At 40.5% G+C, this 18898-nt stretch overlaps 1 protein-coding gene across 5 annotated transcripts in view; it reads left to right on the top strand.

Moving 5' to 3' along the window:
- ZNF185 (zinc finger protein 185 with LIM domain) overlaps window positions 1–18898 on the top strand; it is a 90514-nt gene that overhangs the window by 50479 nt on the left and 21137 nt on the right. For 2 of the 5 annotated variants that reach the window (XM_072123068.1, XM_072123066.1), the window contains exons 20-32: window positions 219–290; window positions 882–944; window positions 1036–1149; window positions 2210–2317; window positions 3650–3712; window positions 4229–4351; window positions 4516–4608; window positions 5651–5716; window positions 7176–7232; window positions 15507–15566; window positions 15997–16056; window positions 16468–16587; window positions 17478–17549. In XM_072123068.1, coding sequence (XP_071979169.1) covers window positions 219–290; window positions 882–944; window positions 1036–1149; window positions 2210–2317; window positions 3650–3712; window positions 4229–4351; window positions 4516–4608; window positions 5651–5716; window positions 7176–7232; window positions 15507–15566; window positions 15997–16056; window positions 16468–16587; window positions 17478–17549 — 1071 coding nt within the window. The remainder of the gene's footprint in view (window positions 1–218; window positions 291–881; window positions 945–1035; window positions 1150–2209; window positions 2318–3649; window positions 3713–4228; window positions 4352–4515; window positions 4609–5650; window positions 5717–7175; window positions 7233–15506; window positions 15567–15996; window positions 16057–16467; window positions 16588–17477; window positions 17550–18898) is intronic. The other 3 variants (XM_072123067.1, XM_072123070.1, XM_072123069.1) reach the window with 3 other exon arrangements.

The following is an 18898-nucleotide window of genomic DNA, read 5'->3' as shown; positions in this document are numbered from 1 at the left end:
ACCTATTTATCTGCGCTAAATTTCATAAATGGGGCTTATCCAAATACAGTATTTTAATGAGTCCTGAAGTCTTTTATTTCCACCATTTCTGAAAATATTCTAATATTCTGCTAAATTGCACTTTTTACAATTCTAATCTGTTTACCTGTATATGAGCCTTTCACCTAAAAATCACATTCTCATGAAATATAACAATATCTTTCTGTCCTTCCCTGCAGGGTGGACACCCAGAAGAAAAGCGACGCTCTCCCAGAATCCCTGGCGTCTTATCTCTATGATGACGTTCACAGGTAATGTATCATCCTTGGGATACATGTCTATGACTGTGGACCGCTCTTGGGACTGCGATTTGTTCTTTGCAGCCCATAGGTCCTTGGCATGCAAGGTCCGCCCACTTGACGATGACCACAAATAAGACTTCCCGACCCACAAGCACAAATACCAACTGCTCTGATTTTTACGGCACGTTCAATTGGCACAGGGTCATCAGAACCATCGCTAAATATCGTAAAAATACATGGAACCATGTGTTAACCATTAAAACAATGGCTAGTGAACAGCTCTGGGCGTGTAGCCTTAGCATCTTATATATCTATGGGAGCAATGGTCTCAAAAAGAGATAAATGGGGCAATTCACTAACTGTTGTAAAATGGCTTCAATCTCCAACTGATCTCAAAGAGGGTGCATCATATCTCAAAACCGATAGGACTGTCTCCAGTAATGGGTAAAGATCTACAAACTGAGGAATAAGACTTACCGATCATTCTGCAGTGCCATATACATACACCCCTTACAACAATGCATCCTATAAACTTACTATATAGATAGTCTTACATATAACATTGGGAACCGTGAGGACATGTATTTTTTTTGTCTACAGGTTTGAAAAGAGTTGGAAATCTGGTCAACCTACACAGTTAACATCTCAGACAGTAACCACCAGGTAAGTTCCACAATGTATTAGTCATTAATAAAGAGGTCAACCCATCCAGCCAATGCCATCGGTCCATCTCATCATCATTTGCTCTCCATAGGGTAACAGATCGTCCAGAGAGCCCAAAACTAACCTCCTGGAGCACCAATACAGAGAGCAGAACTTCAGCTGTCAAGCCAGAGCCAGGGAAGATCACCATCCTTAAAGACGAAAGGTGGGTTATGGGCATCAAATTTCCTGCAACTTTATACTTATTGTATCTGATGTGTATGGAAGTGCTTAATAGTTTTACATCTACATCATACAACACTGACCCAGAGACATTAGCACCATTTTAGTTAAGGTCTATGAAACGCTAGTTAAGGGGTTGTTTTTCGAATTTGGAATGGCCCACCAGGGTACTTGATCCAGCAATGGGCTAGGCTCTGAAATCTAATCATTGACCCTGCAAAGTCAGGCAGAAGACAACCCCATTCAGAGGTTACCAGAGGAATCACTTGACCCTAGGGGATATGTGCAATAGGTTGAATCACAAATATTATGGATTGTTAGATTTTGTTGGTGACATTGGCATGGACTGCTTCAGTATAGATGGATGGGGCCTCAACATAATTACCCCTGGTTAGCCAAAATTATGAGTAAGTAAAAGATTTAGCAACCAAATTAGTTATATTAAAGCTAGCTACAAGAAATAACTTAGCTTAGGAGGAATTAACATGTCCATGTATGATGTAAACAACACATTGGAGGCTATTTACTAATACCATTTTACATCTTTCTTTATTTTACAAATGTAGTTTTTGAGTCCTTGCCAAGGAGGCATTACAAGGGTGGAACAAAAGGTGGAGTCTACGTGTTCCACCAGATTTATCAACTTTGACACAACTTCCTAAAAAAGAGTCCTCTTCCCCTACATCATTGCCGCATGTCTAATATAAGAGGACTTTGTCTTGTCAAATAATAGGAGCAGGCTACATAGGGATAAGGGGCTATCAAGACCTGCATGGAAAATGCTAGTCTTGATAAATTGCCCCAACTCACTTTAGTTGGTATCATGTAATGCTGCATTTCTCCTGTGGGGGCACTGTAGAGAAATGAAATGCTAGATTCATCCACAGATTACGGCTGATTGCTTGATGTTTATGTAGTGGGACACTACACTAAGAAAAATGTGATTAAAAAACCCTCTAACGCATCAAAAAATTACTTATGTGACATAAAGAATACGATAATGTTCTAATAGGAATATAGTAAACATAAATACATTTTTACAGTGGAACCAGTGACTCAAACATCCCAAGACTGACCTCCAGCCATACAGAGATAAGAAGCTCCAATGTGCAGGGAGGACCTGGAAAGATCACTGTCCTCAGGGAAGAAAGGTGGGAGAACTCTTCTGATGCATTATTGCTCTTTGTATACTGCATTACATGATATTTGAAGATTCAATAACAAAAAAATTAATGACATAATGAGCCTTTGATGCATTGGGATGTGCAGGGGTATGAAAGGGTCCTCCACCCCTAAAATACAACATTAAAGAGTATCTATTTTTTAGAATAGATAGGTGATGATAATAAAAATATATTTAAGTAAGTAAAGCAGCTTCTCTGTGTCTTTTTATGCTCCTTTCTCCTGTAGTGAGTAGTGTATATGAAAGTCTTCTGAACTCCACCCACCTCAGGCAGATTAGGCAAATGATTAACTCTGTTGGTACCTAGGGTCACTTGTGCCCCTGCGACCCATGTCTCGGGTCACAGGCGCACCCGTGTGCCCTTCCGTGTCCCTGCAGCCTGGCCGCGGGCTCACTCACATATCCTGGCTCCAGCTGCATTCCCTGTGGTCCAGCACATGCATCCTTGCCTCCTAGTGCGCGCACACACTAATTGGGGCTGCTAAAGGGCCAGCACACCACTAATTGGGGCTGCTGGCCACCTTCCCTAATAAATGGACTGCCTCTTCCTCTGCCCCCTACCGGATCTTTGAGCCTTGTGCTTTAGAAAAAGCTTAATCCTATGTCCTGTGCGTTTATTGTTCCCGTTGTGACCTCAATTCTGTTCCTGACTTTGCTCCCATGCTGCCTGTCCTGACCTTCCGCTACATGCCCAACTCTGATCCCGTGCTGCCTGTCCTAACCTCCTGCCTGTCCCCTACTCCGTCTCTGCCTCACGATTTTGCACCCACCTTGGCCTCCACTGTGGAGCGACCTAGTGGTATCACGTGCAGCAAGTCCAACCCGCTTTGCGGCAGGCTCTGGTGAAAACCGGGTGCCACTTGGACTCTGCTCCCAGGTGTCGTCTTACATCATCATCCGTGGTGGTCCAGTGGGTTCACTACCCCTGAATCCTGACACCTAGACAATGTTTCTCTTAATGATTCATGTCTCTAAGGAGATTAGTCTATCCGGTGACTGCCTTTAAAGAGTTAAAATATTAGACACATTATTGGGCTCCTATATCTCCCAGCTGTCAGTGGATACTGATTTACACAAACTGCTTAGATGAGGGAGAAAGACAGAGGGAAAAAAAGGACACAGGAACAGATGTCTTTGATAAAGTATTTTACAAACCGTATTAACATCTGCACTATTCATTTACAATTTTTGCCAAAAATGTAGTTACTTTGTTCAGTTTAGCTTGCTTAGTTTAGTTACTGTACACATGTAAATTAGGCCTGATAATAAATTCATAGATATGTTTTACCATTTTTTGCAGTCCTGACCCAAACCAAAAGTCACCACAGCCTTCGAGACGCTCTACAACAAGAACAACAGAAATGTAAGAGTTCATTCTGTCAAGATTTATTGAGTTGTATTACCTGCGAACTTTATATTTTTATGACATGTGTGCTTACAAAAAACCTACCATGAGGAACTACTATATAATGGTAGATTCCTCCTGCTGCCTCTGCCCTAATCTGTAATGTAATAATCATGGAACATAACTTGTTAAAAACTTTATTTTAGTAATATGTAAATGAACTGCAGAGGCTACTGGGGCGTGTACTAACCTTAGCTCCCAGTTCCCGCCCAGGCTAGTACACGCCCCAGTAGCCTCTGCAGTTACTTTACATATTACTAAAATAAAGTTTTTAACAAGTTATGTTCCATGATTATTACATTACAGATTAGGATTATTAAATTGCAGATTAGGGCAGAGACAGGAAGGAGGAATCTACCATCACATCTACTTCTAATGGTATAATCTTCATGGTAGGTTTCCTTTAAATGTTCATTGCTATCTAAATGTATATATAATTTGGATGTGCCTATTCACACTACTGTGTTTTTAAAGCAGCAAAGATGTACCCGATTCCCTAAAATTAACATCTTCATCACTGTCAACAAGTGTTACGGAGACTACAGAACCTAGGATTCAGGCTGGACCTGGAAAGGTCACTGTCATCAGAGATGATGGGTAAACTATGTCATATCCATAACATTCTGACATCTATCTTTCTATATTCTATCTATCTATCTTCATCTATATCTATCTATCTATCTATCTTCATCTATATCTATCTGTTTCCTATCTATCCATGATCTGAATGTAGTAATACAATGTCTTTGATTACATTTCAGTGATGTAGATAACCATAGAGTTACCAGCCGAACATCGGAGATAATAACTACAACCTCACGTGCTAAAATCACCATAGAGACAATTAATGACAGGTAAGGAATGTTCTGTACAGAAAAAAGATGTCCATTTATCCCATCCTAGCAGCAGCTGGATGCAGGGGTGAAATCATATACTGACCTTAACAAGAAACTGTCATCAGACATTGGCCTAATAAACCACTAGCAGGATTCATTCCACAGTGGAGAGAGAATAGAATGTACAAATAGAAAATGTAGCACCCTGGGATATGATATGAATTAGTGGTCTCTCATCTGAGAGCACTTGGTTTAGTATAAAAGACTAGAGATGAGCGAGCATACCCGTCTGAGCTTGATGCTTGTTCGAGTATTAGCGTACTCAAAACGGCTCGTTGCTCAGTCAAGTATTTCGCCTGCTCGAGAACGAGCTTTCACTTAAGGAAACACAGTGAAGAACAGTGAAGAACACAGTGAACACAGGATCATTTAGGGATCATTAAGGATCATTTAAGTGAAGAACACAGTGAACACAGTGAAGAACACATTGCAGATGCTTCCGTACATCTGATAACTTATCAGAAGACATGAGTGCAGAAAGGTGTTCTTCACAATAGTATGACTGATAACTGATAAGTTAGCAGATGTATGGAAACATCTGCAATGTGTTCTTCACACATATTGAAAAATGCTCGAGTCTCCTGTTGACTTCAATGGGGTTCGTTATTCGAAACGAGCACTCGAGCATCGGAAAAAGTTAGACTCGAGTAACGAGCACTCGAGCATTTTAGTGCTCGCTCATCTCTATAAAAGACCTGACAGCAATCTTTTCACGAAGCAATAGAATCTTTATTGAACTTTGCTCCTAATTTTGACCCAGAACATGGCCCATTATTCAGAATAAAATGTTATGCCTGATGAAGGCCGATGCCCTGGGCTGAAACATGTAGCATTGTTGAATAAAGAATATTGGGTAACATCAAGAGTCAAGATACAAACCCTTAGGAGTGCCGGATAACGCTCTCTATTTTCTCTGGGCTTTGTGCTGCGTTTTATTTCTGTGGTATCTACTTTATTTCTATATATTTTATTTATCTGTACCTCTATATTATATTTTCAGTGGATCTCCTATCCCTGCACCCAGAGCGGAAACAAAACCAAAAGAATCCACCGCTGCTACAACAAGGTTGGTCCTGTTCCTTCTATAGAAAGCCGATCATTAAAAACTCAGGGAGAGTTCATGAGAAGTGTTTAGTTCGGGTTCGTAACAAGCTTTGCGGGTTCGGGTCCGGGCTCGGCTCAAATCTGAACACCAACCCCCAGCACACTTTGTTAACGCCCACGATCGGTCCCAGCACTGGGCATTAACTCTTTAAAAGTCACAAAGTCGCCAGCAGTATTTAAGTTGCATTTTTGGGAAGATTGTTGCTCCCCAATAACATCATCTGTGCGCAGCTGTGGGTGCCTAAAATGCCACTAGCACCAGCGGTATTTAAACAATTATTACCCGCGATCAGTGCTGGTGTTATTGATTCAGGACCCGCACAGGTTTTATAAATTTTAACGGATCCGCTAGTCACTATTTATGAGACTCTCCCACCAACTATTAATACAAATGGGACTAAGGGATTTACTGTTCCTCCCTCCTCCCCTATCACTTTGGTATTCAAACAGTACAGTATGGTCCCCAAGGCCTCAGTATGAAATACTATATTCAATAGAAATATTAATCCTCTGAGACTCGTTTCCTGGTGCCAAAAGTCACAAAGTTTGGTGCATTCCAAGTTTTTGCAAAAATAAGTAACTTTTTGAGTTTTTTGCAAGTCAAGAGCTCAGACATTTGCTCCTTGTAATTATTGTGGCACATCTGTCTCAATAATGTCTTAAATAGCTTCTCCTATAAGAGATACTCTGCGTGTCCATTGAATAGGGCATACATCTGATCAGAAGGAGTCCCGGTTCCTCCATATTCATTGCAGTATTGACTACTCATGTCTACTCTCCATTAAAGGGACTTTCCACCATGTTCTATTTACCATCATTGGGAAGTAAAATCTTCTTCTTCTTCTGCTTACTAAGGCTACATTGCAAGCATGTGGAGGCTCACAGCCATTGAATCTCCTCCTCCATTTTCTTGAACGGGATAGGGAAAACATTGCCTCTTATCTACCTTGTAAGGCAGCCCCCTCAACATCAAGCATGACTTTCAGAAAGCTGACTTTAGGCTTTCTGAAAGTCATGTTTGATGTTGAGGGGGCTGCCTTACAAGGTAGCTTAGAGGTATTTTTTCCCTTGTCTCATTCAAGAAAATGTATTTGCATATTTCCTATCTAGCATAGCTATTATCTCTTCCAAACCTATAGAAGTCAATAAAACCCTTAGGCACTCATCAGTATGCTTTTTTTCCTGATCTTGGAGATCCCAGCCATCATACCTCCTACAACTACAAGTAAATTATCCTGTTTTAGTGAAAAGTGTGATAAAGGGTTTGGGAGATTAGGATACCTCTCCTCAGGCACACGTGATCATGGTGTTCCTATTGGTTAAGACGGTCTAATGTAATGTCGGTCTATTATAATATTGCTATTCACAGCTTGTATAATGTGACGTTATATCTGACATGGATGTATATTAATATATTGCAGTGATAATCCACGGGACCTGATCAGTTGGTCAGATTTGGATAATGGTGCAAATACCAGGTAAGTTATACATTAGCGTTATCATGTGATCATGACCAGGGGTCAATTAAGACTGCCATGGGCCCTGGACTATATGAATATTATAGCCCCTACAAGTCTGGGATCACTTCCTACATCTGGTGTTAGAATTAGCTTCTTGGGGAATGGAGGATATGTCCCTTCTGCCTGATTTCAATCTGTGGTTTCAGGACCTTTGTTGGACCTTCCACGGTCCTGAAATGGCTCTTGTATACATGTGTATTGAGTATATGAACAAATGTACAGGGATTTCATGGATGAAGGTCCTTTTCAGTATAAAATGTGGTGGGGGGGTTTGGATGGCCATGGGCCCCGGGCTATCGCCCAAACTGCCTATATTATATTCCCCCCCCCCCCCTGGGGAGATGAGGGGTCTACAACAAACTCCTTCCTATACTCTCCAATAATAGATAGCCCCTCTTTATATCGCTAGACTGATACCTAGGCGGCCAAGGTGAATGATCCTTACCACCTTTAGCTCCCATCTGTTTTTTCGTTACTTTATTATTTGTTCTTTTATATTCCATTTCCACTAGATGGCAGTAGAAAGACGAAACATCTTTCTGTCCTCACTGCCAGAAATCTACAGTGTGGTTTTCCTACTGAGTCCATTTCTAATGAAGTCATCATTCCTAACACCATGTTAAAATGATGCAGCATCTATGTTATTGAGTTTTATGCCATTTTTTCATACTTCTCTTTGATATTTTCTTTCTTGTGTGTCCACTGAAGAGCTAAATAGGGTAAAATCCATAACAGCTTCATTTCAGAATCAGCGCCACCACTGCCTATGGGTAATGTCAGGTATTGCAGCTCACTGTAGTTAAGCTGCAATACTCCTTACCACCTGTGGACAGGTGTGGCACAGTTGAAGATATTCACAATACCTTATACAATTATACTTACATAACATTGTAGCATCATGTCCAAGGAATGTTAAAGATTCTATGCTGTAAACAGAAATATGAATAAATTACACGCAATTATACATATTCTTATTATCAGGCCAATTATACCTTGATGATAAGGATTCCAGTAGTACATGAACATAACTTTAGGCTTCGCTCATGCATTCAGGATTCTGAAATGAATGTAGAATCCCTCTTCTTCGTTCCAGAACCCAACGGTGTGTGTGGCATTGGCCTTACCTATGCCCCGGTCTCATCTAGTGTCAAAAACAATGCTGAATTTGGCAAATTGTAGCTGCTGTAGACATCTCCTGCACACAACGCATATCATAATAAGGATTATAAGTGCAACATCCCCTACTGGGGGCCTAGACTTTTCTTGGGGCCTGGAGGCAGCCGGGGCCCAGAATACCGGAGTGGCTGGCGGTTGCGGCCTAGGCACGCTAGTGTCACGGTGCTTGGTATGGGGACCGGACGGCTGTCCTACAGCCTGGCAGGTCTCCAGCAGGTGGTGTTGGCAAGAAATATGGAGGGAGAGGCTGATGTACTGGTTCTCCCTGGGGCAACCCATTAGTGTCTGCAGTATGTGTCCCTGGTAGATAGATGGGACGCCCTTGGTGGTGATGCAGCTGTAGCAGGGACCAGACAGAGGCAATGTTGTGCATAAAAGTAACTTACAGTTCTTTATTCAACCAACGGTAACAACACACCAAACAATTGTGATTTTGGAGAGGAACCTCAGGAGTTGTCTCACCAGCCTGGATGCAGGGGCAGGCCAGGATGTAGCTGTGTCCAATCTTGGAAGCTGCAGCTTTGTCCTGTTTGTGGTTCAGTATCACTCTAGGTGATGTTGATGAGCTGAGGCCTAGTAGCTTCTCCTATGGTGAGAGCTGGGCCTGACAGATCTGCTCTCTCTCAAGTTTCTAGAACTCTCCCTGAGCTCTGACTGACTAACTCCTCCCCTGACTAAGGGTTTAGTTACTCCCTAGTCCTACTCCCACTCCTACAATCACACTCCAGTTACAAAAGGTGGAACATCATTGGATAATCACATTAACATGCCTTTAACCCTTGCCTATCCAGGCAGAATCTACCACTGTTCAATTACCTCTATATGTATTACATAGGAAAAGGGCTTATTCGCAATTCCTCTGCCATGCGCATTGGCAGGGACGTTGCATAAGGTTGTTTTGGTCACTCCGGAGATTCCTTGTTGGGCTCCTCCTGCCCTTTGGTCATAACCATTGAAATAACTAGGAAATAAATGATTTGTGAAGCCCCCAGTCTCCAAATGGAAAACAATATGAAGTTTGTATGGTATTACAGCTAAAAACATGGTGTGAATTAAAGGTTTAGATACTCTTAGCAGAAATGGAAGTAAACATGAAGGCAGTGGCGTAACTTGAAGGTGATGGGCCCCAGTGCTAAGTCTGTGCCAGGCCCCCGACTATAATGTATGGTTCATAGTACTAGTCTTTTCATATGGGAAAGTGACACCTTATGGGCCCAAAAAACCTCTTGGGCCCGGTTGCGACCGCATCCCCTGCACCCCCTCAAATTTTCTTCTCTTACTGTTTTAAACACATATACACTTGGATGAATTGAGTATGCATGTGTATTGGGATTCAGGAGGAATAGCTGCTGGACATATGTTGATAGTCTGAAGGTGGACAGGCTTATTCTTGAAGAGGCTTTTTAGTCCAGTGGCCAATTGTCACCCACCACCCTAATCAATTACTGATGGTCCATCCAGAGGACAGGCCAACACTAGTTGATTGGGTTAGTGTAGGGTGGGTGACAATCGTGTGACAAAAGTGCTACATAAACAGAGTACATGCAACAGAAGGTAGTTGACTTCTGAACCAACTGCTTCCAGATCTGAGGTTGACATTCCCAAACCGATCAACTACTGAAGGACTTTTTTGAGTATAGGCCATCAATAGTAATTCCTGGAGAATCCGTTTAAGACCTCAGCTTTTGTAAGGGTTACTCATCTTTTTAAATTTTACAAATTAAAGGGAATCTGTCATCAAGAACAGGCGCAATAAACCTTACTCGACACCCCCTCCCTCAACATGCCTTTGTTGAAAAATACAGTGCAGGCTTCTAAAGGTTAAATGCACTTCCACCTGCCAATGAAATCATCCCCCAAACTTTTTCTGCCTTTATCTATGATGACCCCATCTTACACCGAATTGGCTCCACCCATCTGGGGGATGCATGATATGCTGAGGAGACCTACATTTTTCCACACAGTGATCACTGCTAAATACACCATGTAAGTGAGAGTCACAGCATTGTGGTAAGGACAGAGAGAGAGGACTTAATGTCTGCTCAGGCTTTCAAAATTTAATGAAAGTCAATGAAAAGAATGAGGCGTGGCTAACTGGCAGCCTGGAGAAAACTTGACTCTTCTCTTCAGAGGTTGACTCATTTATACCAATTTGCATATCAGAAAAACGGCTGTACATAAGGTACAGTGTCTGAGTGGCAGATCATTTTAGGTGATATTGGATGAACTTTTAACCCTTTACCAGCAGGTATTACTGGTGTGTGTAAAATTAAGGACACAGGTCTACTTTAAAGCAAATATTTTTCTTGGGACTCGATGAGCCATGTTGACTGTAGACCTCCGGAGCATCTTATGACTTATGTGCCACAGGTGGAAGTTCCCTCTATTTCGCAGGCACCCTGACTAAAAGCAGAGCACCCTGGATGTAATAAAAACTGATCTCCCTCTATAGACAATGGCACATTATATACAACGTCTTGTATGCTGTTTACTTTACTGTGGTTGACTTCTCATGTGGTTGGAAGTTTCTTTCTCATGAACATGCATATTAATTTCAGTCGGCACAATACGGGGAAGATTGCCAACATCAACACAGCAAACAATCAGACTGTTCCCTACGGTCTGTGTGACATAAGATCAAAGACTTCCCTTCCAAGCCTAGAACAAAGGTGACTTCTAGGTCTTGCAAAATACTAGGAAAACTGTTCATTGGGCAATGAGTGTGAATATAAGAAGGGATGTGGACCTAATTTTGAGTACAATGGATTTGTAACCATGGAAATTAACTGGTGCAGTTGCTGTTGATTGAATGCTCATATCAAGAATATACAAGTATCTGAAGGCTACTGATTGAATGCTCATATCAAGAATATACAAGTATCTGAAGGCTACCGATTGAATGACCAAGTGGTGAAGAAAACAGGTGGTAAATCTTGTATCTCACAGAAAAGTATTAAGTAAACCACCCACGTTAGATGGGCATCAGTTTGGCCAAACGTGTTTCAATGGGTTTGACCAACCTTCTATGTATGGGGAAGTATAGGATGTGTGTATGGGGAAATCTCTTGTGTATAGGGGCCTCGCCATGCTGACTAAATAGCAAGTGTTAGTGATATTGATGACTTCTACATAGGATAGCTAATTATTGCCAGATTAGTGGTGGTACAACACCCAAGAACGACCAGTTTTTTAAAGTGGTCTCTGGTGCCAGAATCAGAATAGAGCCAAAAGTACAGCAACAATATCTGAAATAAAGATGATCTCCAAGTCTCTTTAGCTCCCCTCTCTATTTCCTACAAAATTTCAGCCTTTACCAATAAGTTTTGGAGAGAGCTGCCACCTATCTGATGTGTAATGTATAAGGGAGTGTCCTGGATCCACCAAGAGAAGTTGTTGGGTGGAAGAAATTAAGGTTAGGTATGTCAAATGTCAACGTCTCTCAGTCCTTTGAACCTACGAAACCTACGAACCTACATATTTTTCGGACTATAAGGTGCACAAAAAAATCCTTTGATTTTCTCAGAAATCAAAGGTGCGCCTTATAGTCCAGTGCGCCTTATATATGAACCGTACTTACAGACAACAGCTGCCATGAACTGTGCACAGGTCTGCCACCTGCTGGTCATTCATCCTTATAATCCAGTGCGCCTTAAAATTCCGGTGCGCCTTATATATGAACCTAGACGTTTTAGCAGAAATTTATTGATTGTGCGCCTTATAATCCAGTGCGCCTTATTGTCCAAAAAAAATACGGTAAGTTATTTAAATGGAGACCTTTCCATCTATACTGTGGCTGGTTGTCCTACCTTAAATTCTTGAAGCTTTCTAAAGAGATGACTTTTCTGGTCAGGACCAAAGATCCATTAATATGTAAGCCCTTTCCTAATAATAGCCAACACAATCCAAAGAGTCCATCATTTTTCTTAATCTTGTCCAACTTTCGTAAGTACACTGTACATAGAAAGCTCTGATCTTCAGAGGAGCAGTAAATTGATAATAATAATAATTCTACCCTTTCATGTCCTGGTGGATATTATGGGACATCATTTACTTAGAAACAGCAGTCGTATCCACCTGATCTCACTCTTGACTCATTGATCCTTTCCTGTCATTTTCCCTCGTGCTTGGCCCTTGACTATATTAATGTGCAGTGACACAAAGTACAAGTATGAGTGCCATCTAACAATGCCTAATTCATGAGATTGCTCGGGCTGTGGGAGTAGAAGAGCACCTTGGTCACACCCTACAGGCTGATATTTGACCCAAGGTGCATTGAAATAGTAAACTGGTTGAGTGAGAAGCGGTGGAGGATACATTTGGCAGAAGTGGACGCAGAGGAGAGTTTCACTCAGCTGAAGGAGTGAAGTAAGTTTACAAATTCGCATTAAGATTTGGGGTGGAAGGGATTTGAAGCCTATGTTGGAGGTCTACATATTTTGGGGCTGCAAAGTTGCCTTAGTTTATTGGATATTGGGACATAATTATAGAACGAGTTGGAGAAGTTGTAGGGATAGACCAATGTTACTGCATAATGTAGCTGTGCAATGCGTAATTTCAGGGTGCGCATGGGCAGTCTAAGAGGGGGCCATAGGGTGTCTTTTCCCAATATAAGGATACCAGTACTATAAAAGATACATTACTCCCTGATGTTGTTTCAGGGAGTTATTTCGCACCACATTGTGGTTGGGAAAGGATTTTCCCCTAATTTCGGCCAATTGATATCATCCTTGGAGGTTGTGTTTGCTTATTTTTAAATCTGATTCTATGATAGATGGGGGACTTACACAGATTTTGCATTTTTTTTAAAGTTTTTTATGTGCCGCTCTGAATATTGTAATGGGATCCAATATTCTAAGTGAGCATCGATATGTTAAAATTTTGCCTCTTCGTGTGCATCCTGAAGGGTGGCGTTTATATATTTTACTTTTTATTATACTTCACGCTAGTTTATGTGGATAACATTATTATTATATCATATTTTAGATGAAGATAAGTTGTGTATCTTAGTAATTGAGAGATCAGTGTGTGAGATACAAGTGATAGGGTGTTAGTCTTGGTATCGAGACATTCAAGCTGTGACTGGGCGAAACACTTGATTGATTTACTCGATACATTAACATTGTGCATATTTTTAGATGGCGGCTCCACCTGACTATCCAGGTGTAATGACAGGTGGCTTAGTCATACATGATTGATAACTTGATCAGTTATGTAAGAGCTGTATGGATATGTGCAAGCGCTGTCAATAACAGAGAGACTGCAGCAGTGAAGCCCAATAGGGGGTTCATCAGATCAATGATGATGCATCCCAATAAAGGACTTTACTCTGAATTTTTTTAAGGGACCGGGGCACTCCCAAAAGTATCCAGACTACTACGTTTTAATGTATAAAAGTTAAAAGCATAGAAATTCTTAAATAATAGAGTCATATCTAAGCAAGGCATGTGATACAGGAGTTGTTACTGGAGCATAACTACGACTCTGTATCTTTAAGTTTCTCATGATATTTTCCAATACCAGACTTGGATACATGCATTCACATTAGTTGAGAAGAGTTGCCAGAAACCACTGCCAATGTCATAGTACCAAGATATGATGTAATATTATAACTTTCCCAAATTTCAACAACAAAAAAAATGTAAAGAGGACCTTGCACTTCCTCACACAGATGTGGTGATGAACATACCCTATTGTAGGGGCTTCTTTTCTTTCTACCTACCACAGTTTTGGAGATTTCCTTCCCAGTATCTGACCATTGTAATACTCTCCACCATCAGGAAGGATGTGCTGGAGCAGGGGAGGAGGAGCTTATCTTCTGAAAGTTGAGAGGTCAAATACCGGGACTGAAATCTCAGCAAATGTGGGGGCCTAGCAAGAAAATTCTAAGTGCTCCTGAATCTGTGAAACATCCCCTATTTGTTAATCTCCACATATGTTAGGTGGTGAAACGCCCTCTTTAAAGAAAATAACATTTTCTAGGGGCTGCTACACAGATTCAGGAGCACTTTGAATTTTCTTTCTAGCCCCCACTGTTGTGGAGATATCAGTACTGGTATCTGACCATTGTAATATGTGTTCTGTAAGAGAGGAGGAGCTGGGACTGGAGCTGGAGGCGTGTGTTATGCTAATCTTCTCTCATACTGTCCAATCAGTGGCAGAGAGTGTATTAACTCTCTCTATCCTTATCTAGATGCTTTGTATTGTGTTAACATTCTGCTAATATTCAGTTAACATTGCGTCTACACTTTGTTTACAAAAATACTATTTAACGAAATGTGATGCAAACAGGATAGAAATGCAAGGCAAATGCAGTGTAAACACACATGCAATGTAAACGCTAGGTGAATGTAGACTAAAATTCATTGTAAAAACCATGTAAATGCAAACACCATGTAAATGCACTGTAATGCGAACAGGACACAAACAGCATGTAAATGCAACACACTCGCCTCGTAACCGCAAATGCGATGCAGATGTAAATGCAAATGCAACACAAATGTAATGTAAACGCACAGCAATTGCAATGTAAAAGTAGGGGCTGAAACACAGTAAATGACATAAACGCAAATGCAACACATAAACGTACACTTAAACACGCCGCAAACGTAGTGTAAAAGCGCCAAAAAACGCCAAGTAGACGCAAATGCTATGTAAACACAACACAAACACCACATAAATGCAAACATCATGTGAACACCACCTAAAAGTAAACTGATATCTCCGCAGCCACGAGGGCTAGAAAGAAAATTCTACGTGTTCCTAATTCTGTGTAGCAGTCCCACCAAAAATGTAGGTGGTGAAAGAACCTCTTTGAGCCCAATACCATATGACTCTTGCTGCTGTATGTAAGCTAAACATACTACTTGTAGATGCAATGTGCATCATAAACATACTTTGTCTGAAATAATCTGTGGTCTAAATCCAGAGAAATCTTCATTTTTTAAAAAATATGCAAATTAGCTTATTAGAGTCACAGTCATAGCTGGTGTTAATAGTCTTCTTAGTGATGGGAATGTAATCTTCACTTCCGTGACTTTTATTTATGTTTTTATATAGGCTATCAAAGGAAAAGTCAGTCACTCCAACACCGGTGCCCCGGCAAAGCACCAGAGACAGGTCAGTGTTACCTGCTACACGAATCTGCTTATTAATTGCCCTGAATGTTATAATAATAATCCAATTAATTACTAATTCTATCATTTTATTATCATTAAATGTATCTCCATAAGAGATAAAGAGATCACACTAAATCTATTTGTAGCAGATTTTGATGCAATTTAACAAAAGTAACCAAGAAATATTGAAACTTCCATTCTTCTTTATTGTAGTCAAAATTCTAAATTCATTCAGTATTTTATTAATTTCCTCTCCACTAATTCTATGTTTCGGAGTCCAGTGGGCAGACATCTATCTCTGTCTAAACCTTTATAAAGAGAAGGCTGTCAGTTACTGAGTAAGACCGCCCACTGGACTCCTGATCACAGGAGCAGTAACTGAAATCCACAATGTAAATTATTGCTTTCTATTTTTACTTTTATATTATCAGTGGGAAATCTGTAGAGGAACCTCCGCTCATTCTTATCTCCCCAGAACTTAACAGTAACAGGTAAGTGACCATCTGTCCATTACGGAGAACAATGAAAGAAGCAGAAAGATCCAGGAAGATTCTTCACATTTGTATCTTAAATATCCTAAAACTTAAAAAAATTTGTGAAGGACCAGTCATTATATCGATAGGTCTAGAGTAAAGTAAGGCAGTCTTGATCCAAAATCCTGTATTACAGTTCTATAGGTCCTCGGCATTTGTGAAATGTATAGGATTTTGAAAGAAATAGCATATGGATCCTTTCTCTATTCTATAGTTTCCCATAGATTAGACAAGTAAATTTGTCCTTTTGTCCTGTCCAATCCAATATTTTCTTATATATCTAATATTGAGGCACAATCTGAATTTTATTTTAATCTATCAAAATTTGGGAACAAGCTAATTTTTAGTAATTTTTGGAAAACATTTCAGAACCAATCAGCCATCAAAGCCTGCTGTTATCACCACAGTGGATGAGGGAAAAGTCACTGAGACCAGATACCGGGTGTCGGAGAGCCTTGATGAGCCAATATCTGATAGCAGCAGCAACCAGTAAGAAGCAATTATTATCCTGTAGTAGTTGTCAGATGTTCAAGGTTATTTTTGTTAAATATTTTACCACTTGCATCGCTTTATTAAGATGATTTTTACAATGTTGAGGGTAAATCTTGGGTACCGCAATGGGGTCAATATAGACCCCACATCTTCACAATTCCAAGTAGCAATTTAGCCCATCTAGATCTTAGTATACATTTATGTTATACTGTCCAGGGGGGAAAAAATGATAAACTAAATTGTGACATGGTGGTTAATTAGTTAGCACAGCTATGTGTTAGGGTCCTGAATGCAAATCTTACAAAGGGGAAAGTCTGTGTGAAGCTTGTGAGTTGTCTCTCTGATTATGTGAGCTTCCTTTGGGAGCTGGTTTCCTCCCATGCTCATTAGGTTTAGGATATTTACACTTTATGAACTGGAAATGAGATGCATAATGTACAATGGTGAGGAATATGCTGCTGCTCTATAAATTTATATAGTAACAAAATAACGGAGTTGCTGAATATTAATAATATTGAGTATATTTAATGACAAAATTCAGGCGTGATGAGAGCACCCGCTGCAGGACCCCAACTATTTAAAATCTAGGGGCAGGGCAATTTACCCCGCCAAAACTAATTACAAATAGGCATCTCTCCATTGATATTCATCAATATTAGTATCCTGGTAGACATCAGGAGAATGCTATGTACTTAAAAACTGTTAAAAACTGAATTTATCAGGCAATATGATTCTAGAATTTATAGACTAAACTGCAATATTCTTTTAACAAATTTTAAAAGTTAACAACTATTTGCTTCAGCTACAGTATAAACCTTATATAAAATAGCATTAACTACATCTCTCGAATTCTAGTTTGCAATTTATTAATATTTTTTTTATCACAGATCACATTCCGGAAGCCGAGTGACTGAGACTGAGCGCCCAAGAACACCAGACCAACGAAGCAGCTCTCCAAGGTATCATTATCAACGTCCATGGTCATTTATTGAACTATGGCATCACATAAGTCTTACTGCAGAAAAAACATCATACAATTTACTGTTAAGATGTTTACAGGCTCTTCTTATTGATGTACTCTGGTAAGTAGTTAAAGTTAATTACCTGATCAGATATGCAAAGTAGGGTAAGTAACTTCCGTAATTTCAGAATTCAAAGCCTCATTTCAAAAACCAATGCATTCCAAAGCGTATTTTTATACAAGTGTATGTGCTGTTAGGACACATACACAATAGTCTCTGTAAAGCACAATAGTAAAAAGGAATTCTAGAATACCACTTTAAAAGGAAACCTACCGTCAGGAATTTACTTACTAAAGGGAACCTGTCATCAGGAAGGTCATTGTTACATGATGACAGGTTACAATAGCCTCTCGCATGTTGATTTAAAAAAATGGTTTTGTCATGCATTTGATTAATTTCACTGCATTTTAATAATTTCTCTAAAATTAACTAGCTCCCTTCCAGTAGCGCATGGTGAGTCCTGGTTAGTTGAAGCAGCACCAATCATCTTCCCCTCAATCCCTCCTCTCCTTCTTTTGCAATCATTTCCTCTTATCCTCCCTCCGCTTATGTAAGTTCCTTCTGCAACTAATTCTCATTTAACTGCACCGTCCCCTGCCAGGACTCACTACCCCCTGCTGAAAGGGAGCAGGTAATGTTAAAGAAACAATCAAAAAAGCAGTGGAATTGATCAGATAAACAATATAAGCATTTTTGAAAGAAACATGCCCGAGGCTGTTGGAACCTGTCATAATGTAAAAATAACTTATGACAAGTTCCCTTTAAGATAGATCCGATTGTAGGTTTCGCCTTCCGTCCTCAGCCCTAAATTGTTTTTCTCCTTTTCTCCTTTAGTTTAAGCTGAAATAAATTTTATTCTTGATTTATGCAAATTATTGGCAGATGCTTGTGAGGTAGCCTGCCTCGGCTGTGGGAGCAAATGCTTCTCCATGCCCGTAGTATCCTCTGCTGCCTCCCTCATTGGGTGTCCTTGGCATGCGCCTCATTTTGCTTGTGCAGAAGCTGTACTTTCACCGCCAGCTTTGCCATAGCTCTGCACATGCGTAGTAGCACCTGTTTCAGTGCTGCTGGCAGCGACAATGAGCAGATCTGCATATGTATGAGTGTATGCAGAGCCGCACATGCGCAGAGCTCCGAAGAAGCCAGCAGCAAGACTACAGCTTGTGTGACTAGGATGCACTAGGTGGGACAGCAGAGACTACTAGGGCGTGGAGTAGCCTTTGCCCCCACAGCCCAGAGAGGGTACTCCATGCACCAGTAGCCTCTGCTTATAGTTTGCATAAATC

This window comes from Engystomops pustulosus, chromosome 9 (assembly GCF_040894005.1).
Source record: "Engystomops pustulosus chromosome 9, aEngPut4.maternal, whole genome shotgun sequence".
Taxonomy (NCBI): Eukaryota; Metazoa; Chordata; class Amphibia; order Anura; family Leptodactylidae; genus Engystomops; species Engystomops pustulosus.
Note: the sequence above shows the minus strand (reverse complement) of the source record. Positions and strands in the feature narration are given on the sequence as shown.